Here is a 9,185-nt window from a genome sequence, read left to right as displayed (position 1 = left end):
GCTGTTGAGTATAAAAGTAATATATTTAAAACTGACAAATGACTACAAGCTGCATAGCTGTCGACTATTTCTCTTCGCCAAAAATATATGATTCGTTCTTCATTTGAGAATTAAAACCATTCTACCCTCATACAATATGAATAAACGAAATTTGTTTTTAGTTTTAGTGACAATTCACCTCTGCGTCTGTAAAGTGATTCACTTTGTGATTTGTCAATTTAATTAATTACTCTTCGCAGTCAGTATGGAAAGTCACTTAACCATGTTCAAAAAGGCGGAGATAATCGTATTTATATGAACAAAACATTACAATTAGTGAAATCGCAAGACGTTTAACGGTAAGTAACATAGAATTGTAAATATTTTATTTGACTGTTAGAATATTTGTATTTGTATAAGCTAAGTATTTGTTTTTTTTGTTTGCAGAGGAGAACTGTTCAATTATGGGTTCTCCGATACGCAGATTCGGGACATGTAGACAGTAGTCGTCTATACGGATGCATCACCACGCCATCGAGAAATCGTAGCTGCACATAGCGCTGATCCGTTCTGCAGCACCCGTTCTACGGCCACAACACATAATCTATCCCTACAAACCGTACGGGTTCACTTGCGTGCTGCTGGGTTGCGGTGTCGGAGGCCGACGAAGAAAATTGCTCTAACCGATCAGCATCGTTGAAACAGAGTGCGTTTTGCGACTGACTATTTTAAACTTTGATTGGTGCAACAATGTGGTGATATTTAGTGATGAAAAGTCCTTTAAGTCAGACAAGGATGGATGGTAAGATATTATGGCGAAAAAGTGGTGAAAATTATAGTTATTGGGGTTAGCTCAGTAATTTTTATTTTTCCATTTCTATAAGATTTTAGTTATTTTGTTAAATACTTATTATTATTTACAATTATGGGTAAGCCAATGTGTTAATGATGTCATTGTTACTGAGGTTGGAATAAGTTATCTTATTTCTAGCTAATTAACATGTTGATTCATATAACTAATGACTTGCCTATTTACTTTAGTAAAACAGCCAGTCCATCCTTTTCTGATGTTTATTATGATTTAAAACTGCTAATTGAAAATTTTCCTTATTAATATAAACTACAACTATGTTTTAAAACGAAAAACAACAAAAACGTAACATCCTTAATGTTTATGTTACGGCAAGAATAAATTTTGTAATTTTAACACTTAATAACTTGTTTCATTTACTTTCTGTGTTGCTTTTATTCGTATATACTACAATACTATTATTAGCCATATTAAAAAATAAATTAAATCTATAAAAAAAAACAAAAAAGGAACTTTGTAAGTTCAGAGGGATTTGAACCACCACACCGATTATTGTAAGTCTTGTATCATACCAACTGAGCCATTCAATCTCTTACAATGCATTGCAAAATTTTGCTTCATATCATAAAAACAATGAATCATTGTCACTGGCACAACTACATGCTTACAATATCCGTGTATGGGTTGCCCAGAACTAAATAATTACGTCGACGTCGCTGACACACACATACACTACCTGCGTTAGTGTGCCCTGCCAACCATTTAACGTTGCCGTGTGTACCTACATAAATACATTACAATAGTATTGTCAATATCGAAAAAAAATTCACCTGAATTTAATAATATTAATACAAAATAACTCCAATAGAGCCGCATTTTATAGTACTAGAAGTAATAAAAAACTAAGCAATTTTATTTATCTAGATTTACTAGAGGAGCTACATACATACACACATACGAAGGTATAGTGATAAATAAGTCGGTGACACTGACGGATTGAGGGTACACTTTACGGGCCAAGTGACCTTATACACAGATTTATGCTATACTCCGACAAAATATGGACTTTGATGTACTAATAAATAAACAAAACACATGAAGGGAGCATTTGTCGAAATTAAATTAACGTAGTTAGTGGCGTTAGTGCATCCAGTTCTAAAATGTGATATTACATAAATAACCTAGTGCAATCCTCGAATACTTTTTTGTATTCCGATTTTTTAGCGCATTCCTCGCTTAGGCCTTCAACCTATTACGATACACATATTTGTACTTGAATCGCTAGATTTTACACTCACGGGCAATGAAAACGTCCACTTATAAAATGCCGACCCCAAACAACCCCAATTTTTTCAATCATTTCCAATGATTTCAAAAGGAAGGATACGCCCGTCAGAACGTTTTGTCAAAAGAAAATGGCACCCGCGCGCTGGCCCTAAATTCATACAAATTATGACAGATTTATGAGGTTTTAGGGCCAACGCAAGGGTGTCATTTTCTAGAGCGGTTGGGCCTGTCCTTACGCTAGTAATATATAAGTCAATGATCATTTCATATAAAATTTTCATCAAAATAGTAACGACCAACTCAAAATGGTAACGTTTTGAGTTGGTAATATCCTGATGCTCTGTTAAATATACTTCGATGTTGCAGAAGACGCCATTAAGCCAGCCTTTTCCGATTAGGAATAATTTGGTGCTTTTCTCAGTGGAAACTTTTCATTGCTCGTGAGTGTAGTATTCTTGAGTCTTCGCGGACCCCTGGATTCTTCGGAAAGTAAAAGAGAATTACCGCTGTCCTGTTCTAGTATCTAGCATCTATTCATAATAATCTACTAATTTCATATCACTGGATATGAAATTACTACAGATTTGTACATGAATAGATGATACCACTATGTAAAGACCGAAAGTAAAAATGCTCAGACCAAAGTACATAGATAAATACGTAGGTGGTCTGAAAAGTTTCCGACCTCAACGTGAAGATGGCAGCACACATCAATTAAAGTCAGGGAATGTATAGTGCCACAAACTTATCTGTTCCGGTGAGAGCGAACTAAATTGGTCCATATAATCTATGTCATGTCAATATGAAATTCATTAGTATGTAATGAGGTATGGACCAATTTAGTTCGCTCTCACCGGAACAGATAAGTTTGTGGCACTATAACTGTGCATCTTTTGACAGCAACACTTCAAAGTTTCAGCCATTTTTGACGCGTGGTTTTTATTTTACAGTCGTTTGAGTGAGTCGATGTGAGCATTTCTGTGAAAATTGAAAAAATCGAGTATCGAGCTGTCTTAAAATATTGGTTTTTGAAAGGGAATACCCCTACGCAAATCAAAGATGAGTTAGATTCTGTGTACGGGAACTCTTCACCGTCATTTACCACTGTAAAATTTTGGGCAGCCGAATTTAAACGTGGCCGTAAGAGCTTCGGAGATGATGAACGTTCGGGACGTCCAAAAACTGTAACTACTGACGATAACATCGCTAAAGTTCTCCAAATGGTGTTAGACGACCGCCGAATTAAAGTGAGAGAGATAGCAGAGGCAATGAAAATGTCCAGAAAACGTGTTTATCACATATTAAATCAAGATTTAGGCATGAGAAGGCTGTCCGCGCGTTGGCTGCCGCGTTTGCTAACGTCAGACCAACGACGTGTTCGAATGAACATTTCCAATGCTCTGTTGGCGCAGTTTAGGCGCAATAAATCCGTGTTTTGGCGCCGCATAATTACTGTTTTACAGGCTATGTAGAAGAATAAAAATAAATTTTAAGAAAAAAAATCTTGTATCTATGTTAGGTCGGAAACTTTTCAGACCACCCACGTAGGTGGCTCCTAGTATTATATTGGTATGAAATTATTTTACACGGTCGTTACATAAATAAAACATTTTCACTAAAGGCCTTTACAATACCTACTTGAAATGACTCAAATAAGGTCATATAAAAAGTACATTTGCAAAGTTATCCATAAAATAAATCAGGAAAGAAATAATATTTATCATCTATAAATGCTGCTGAAGATGGCTTCGGAACATATGTATTATGACTAATATAAAAAGAGATTGATCATTAACTTTTGTTGAAGGAAGTAACGTTTCGTTGACAATAATTATAATAATAATAATAAATATACTGAACTTAATATCGTTATTCTTTATTTATTACCATTTTTATGACGATATTATATTTAGTTAAATCGTTTGGTAAAAGCAGCTTTTAGCTTAATCGATGTTTAGAAGACATACAATTACGTAATTTGTGGAGTGCTATTTCAATAAACACACAGATTTTCAAGAGTCAAAAAATAATAATATGTCGGTAGTTTTGTTGCTGTCACTACACTACGCGTTTTGTTGCAGGCTTAGTTCAATACATTTTGCATCCGAAAATTGTAATTGTAAAAACAAGTTAGCGATAGGTAAGTACACAGGGTGGAGTCACTCGGTCGGCTTGTATGGCGCTTTACGGTGATCCTTTACGCACGCCTGGTCACACTGTAAAATAAAATAAATTATTAGGCTCGAAAGAATTAAAGGCTGGTCATATCTGCCGAAGAACCGATAACCGTTGTGGTAGACGGGTTCTCGAGTGGAGACCACGAACAGGCAAACGCAGCGTGGGACGCCCTCCTGCCCGCTGGACGGATGACCTTAGACGGGTGGCCGGTAGTGGTTGGATGAGGAAGGCCGAGGACTGAGTGTTGTGGCGACCGAGTGTTATTACTAAGATATAACACTTATCTGACTATTGAAAAATCAGTCCCTATGCATTAAAGACTTCTATTTGGTCTATAATAGACAAACAACAGACAAACCTAAAAGCTGGCCACTAATTACGCACAGCAATACTCATTCAACTTTCTAAATACACTTAATTTTAATATTGCTGTGTTTAGTTATGAAGAAACTTACTTCAGCCTTACTGCCGAATCGGTTGGCGTTGCCACCGCACCCAGAGTACATGGTTTCCTTGCAATCTCCATACACCCTGTCGTAGTACCATCGCTTGATTTCACCGAAGCAACGTCCGTAATCAAAGTTCAGAAGACAGTGCTCTGGGCGCCTTCCTGAAAAAAGGAATCAACAAGAACAGGATTTTTCTAAAAGGGTATACTCGTACTTAGCCGAAACTTACATAAATATTATTTTCCATAGAAACTTGGTTAGTCATTAGTCAAGTGACTTTTTGAGAGAATGTATATATACTTCACAATTTTTGCAAAAGGGGTATAACTTAGTTGAAACCTACTTATTTTCCATAGAAACTTGGTTAGTCGTTAGTCAAGTGACTTTTTAATATGGAGAATGATGTTTTTTTCTTGAATTTTGAGATTAAATATAACATGCTTCATATACAGGATGTTGCAAAAAGGGTATACTAAGCCGAAACAAGCATGTGCAGCATGTTATATCTAAGCCCGAATCTGAAATCAGAATTTCAAAATTCGCGAAAAAAAATATTCATTCTCCATAGTAAAAAGTCACGTGACCAACTAAGTTTCTATGGAAAATGATTTTTTTTTCGCGAATTTTGAAATTCTGATTTCAGTTTCGGGCTTAGATATAACATGATGCACATGCTGGTTTCGGCTTAGTATACCCTTTTTGCAACACCCTGTATAGTAGGTTTCGGCATATTATGCCCTTTTTGCAACACCGTAACAAGTACTGCTTTTCTGTATGAGGTCACAATCAGCAATCATCATTTGCCTAGAATCTAATGCCATACGAATACATAGAAATCAGTAGTGACGATGGGACACTTCGTTTGCCTTTGGTGACCTCAACATGTCGTCCTGGCACCGGGTGCGTATTGCGACGTATAAAAACGAAATGTATAATTTCACATTAATAACGTTCACAACATATACCTAATGAACGTTACGTATAACAACAAAATCTATATTTTCATAAGGTATAAGATTCAATTGGTATAACGTACATTTGATATAATATCAAAATATATAATACTTACGAGGACTAATATCAATTCGTATAACATACAGTACGTATATCGTTTAAAATATATACTATCATTTAGTATAAAGTTCATAAAACATAATACTTAACATATAACATAATCTGTTTTTAATTACCCAACACCGTCAAACCCCCTAGCACCAAAACCTAAAGATAGGTGCGACGACGAGCAAAGCGAAGAGGAGCGTATTAGATGCACATGTTAGTCGAAACCAAAGCGGAGCGTCTCCCAACATAGCTTCAATAATAATAACGGTGTGAAAACCAGTAGTACCAAAACCTAAAGATAGGTGCGACGACGAGCAAAGCGAGGAGGAGCGTGTTAGGTGCACATGTTCGTCGAAACCAAAGCGGAGCGGAGCGGAGCGTCTCCCAACATAGCTTCAATAATAATAACGGTGTGAAAACCCCTAGTACCAAAATCTAAAGATAGGTGCGACGACGAGCAAAGCGAGGAGGAGCGTGTTAGGTGCACATGTTCGATGAAACCAAAGCGGAGCGGAGCGGAGCGTCTCCCAACATAGCTTCAATAATAATAACGGTGTGAAAACCCCTAGTACCAAAACCTAAAGATAGGTGCGACGACGAGCAAAGCGAGGAGGAGCGTGTTAGGTGCACATGTTCGTCGAAACCAAAGCGAAGCGCAGCGAAGCGGAGCGGAGCGTTCCCCCCACATAACGTCAATAATAATGAAAATACGATACGACAATCTTTTATACTATTTGTGCATTATACATTATGATAATTAGGTATATCCGTTGTAGAATATATGTTATAAACGTTATATATTATGAACGTTATGCATTTTAATCGTTATATCAATTGAAATTATACTTTTTGAACGTTATTCTTTACGAAATTAGGTATTTAGTAAAAATTAGCCTTTCGTTTGTTATGCACAGTGATCGTTATACTTAATAAATTTATATCATATGGGCGTATACCTTGTGAATGTTATACCATACGTTTTTATACCTCGTATTACTTACCCCCTGGCACCATAGCTTTCAATCACAAGAAATGTGCTATTCAAAATAAAGATCTCCGCTTTTGCAACTCCCAATTAAGGGTGCTTACACAGAGAAACGGGTTCCCTATATCTACCTGTACCGGTAACCTAATTATGCGAAAGCGCTCATGATAATAAAAAATCCGGGAAATACTCCGTGAGCGCTTTCGCATAATTAGGTTACCGGTACAGGTAGATACAGGGAACCCGATCCCTTTGTAAGCACCCTTACACAGTAGTTGGTACAGGCTGGCTAAGGTGAATTAGGGGGATATAAACAAAGTTTCCTCTCGAGATCCTCGTATAGTAGCTTCATCTCCCCCCCCACTCCTCCCCAGAATAGAATATACATAGACAGAACAAACTATATCTAGCCCGGAAGCACTGCTCTTCGCACTCTTCCTCTGTATCAAACCGGTTGCCGTTCCCCTGGCACCCCCCCCACGTGAATGTGGAGGCGCAGTTCATGTCCTTGGCGTTGAAGTAGTGCATCTGGAGGCCGGCCCTGCAAGGGCCCCTCTGAGGGTTGAGGAGACACATCTTTGCTACTTCTGAAACGGTCAATAAGCAGGATTATATAGTGTGTTGTTTTTCGGACCCGACAAACTTTAAGGAGCCTACGAGTATTTTTATCGAGAAAAAACTCCCATAAGTGGGGTCAAATCTCAATATTCTAGAAATGGCGGCCATTCATGTCCGTAAGGCGTTCAAATCTCAAGATATGATTTTCTATAAAGAAGAAAATTAATTTAAGTTACTTAGACCCTATATGGGTGTTTTTTGATGAAATTACTCGTAGAATCCACCCTTAAAGTTTGTCGGGTCCGAAAAGCAACACACTGTATAGTGTTTACATGGGCGTTTCAACGCTACTTAAGTTCACGTCACTAAGAATAATATGTATATTATTGTATATTGATTGATTCGTTGTATAATAATATTAGCAGCACTTTTGATGTTACTCGTTTTGGTTACTGTACTTATCCATAGTGTAGACGCGATCCATTCAACACCTTGTGATTAGTGGGTGCTTAGATGACGTAAATAGGTACATTGCTGGGGTTTATGCATAATATTTGCATTGCTTTTAACTCGATTACATATATACCTAGACTAGAAATAATTACTAGTCTACTAATTATTACTTGTACTAAGCATTCAGTACGGTACACGTTTTAATTTTGTTGCAGGTTAACTGGTAGATAATACTTTTTGTAAGCTTTTTAAATTCACGTTATTGTATGTATGTATACATCTAACTGTTGTAAATTTTTCAATAAAAATATTATTTTATAAAAAGAAGAGTTAGGTATTTGGGCAATAATGGGTTCTTACTCTTATTTTAAACTTACCGTCAATATTGTCAGCAGATGCATCGGTCTTAGACACAGGTGGCGTTAGAGTGTTATAAGATATTTTGGTATACACATTTAAACAACTAGAAAAGAGCACAAACGAAAATAAAAACATTGTAAAATCGTTGTAAATACCTAAACATTTATACAATACGTTTTATTATGTACTGAAATAATAATGTATGTTCTGGTAATAAAAACTAGGTACCTGGGTTCGTTGAGAAATGTTTTTTATATCTATCGATAATCCGACATTTATATATACCTAACAATGGTTGATATTGTACGAAACACGCACTCACGCCTTGTACTAATGTACTCCCTTGCGGGGTAGGCAGAGGTGCATTGCTGCACCCACTTTTCGCCAGAGTGTTATGTTAGTCCCAATGTAATAGGGGGCGGGCCTATTGCCATTTTACGGGCACATCCAAGACCCGAGAACAAATATCTGTGTTTAAACAAATATCTGCCCCAGCCGGGAATCGAACCCGGGACCATCGGCTCAGTAGTCAGGGTCACTAAACACTACGCCATTCGGTCGCCACTTATTGTACGAGTATACATAAATAACGACATAAACCTGAAATTTACCAGAGCGGTATTATATAGGTTGAGAAAAAAATGCCTACTATAATGCGGCAAGTTACTTGGCGACCCTCCTTGCGGGGTAAAAGAAGTGGCGGGGGCGAGGTAGCACGACATGCTACACACGTAGAAAAGTGTGCCCGGATTAATCTCGCGATAGCTTGTAACTATTTCTGACGTAAGTAAAATTTTATTCTATGACTGTTCCCGTAAATGTCATATTTAGCTTAAAATTTATAGTTTGACAGCATTAAAATTTGGATGTTTACCTTCAGAATATCTACCAATTTGAATTTATTTATGTAAAAGTGTTTTATTTTATAAATCAATTTCCATGTCACTTTCATGTTCACTCTCTGTTTGAACTTGTTCATCGTCGTCGTCATCCTCATCTTCATCATCGTTTTCATTAACTTCAATTATATATCTAAGACAAAAACCAAATTATGTTTAATTTA

The 9,185-nt window shown here is 36.8% G+C and overlaps 1 protein-coding gene across 1 annotated transcript; it reads right to left on the bottom strand.

Annotated features, from left to right (window-relative positions):
* Positions 1–4,629: 4,629 nt before the first annotated feature.
* LOC105383075 (carboxypeptidase inhibitor SmCI) lies at positions 4,630–7,500 on the bottom strand. Its single transcript, XM_048621859.1, has 2 exons — positions 7,116–7,500; positions 4,630–4,861 (listed from the first exon to the last, which is right to left on the bottom strand). The coding sequence occupies exons 1-2, from the start codon at positions 7,325–7,327 to the stop codon at positions 4,660–4,662; spliced, it is 414 nt and encodes a 137-aa protein (XP_048477816.1). The 5' UTR covers positions 7,328–7,500; the 3' UTR covers positions 4,630–4,659.
* Positions 7,501–9,185: the final 1,685 nt, after the last annotated feature.

This window comes from Plutella xylostella, chromosome 6, assembly GCF_932276165.1.
Source record: "Plutella xylostella chromosome 6, ilPluXylo3.1, whole genome shotgun sequence".
Lineage (NCBI taxonomy): Eukaryota > Metazoa > Arthropoda > Insecta > Lepidoptera > Plutellidae > Plutella > Plutella xylostella.
Note: the sequence above shows the minus strand (reverse complement) of the source record. Positions and strands in the feature narration are given on the sequence as shown.

Bases quoted from the DNA above. Each gene is read 5' to 3' on its own strand.
- LOC105383075 (XM_048621859.1), bottom strand. From the start codon at position 7,327: ATGTGTCTCCTCAACCCTCAGAGGGGCCCTTGCAGGGCCGGCCTCCAG. The intron at 4,862-7,115 runs GTGGGGGGGGAG...TTTTTCAGGAAG, and splicing joins ATATTCTATTCTGGGGAGGA to GCGCCCAGAGCACTGTCTTC.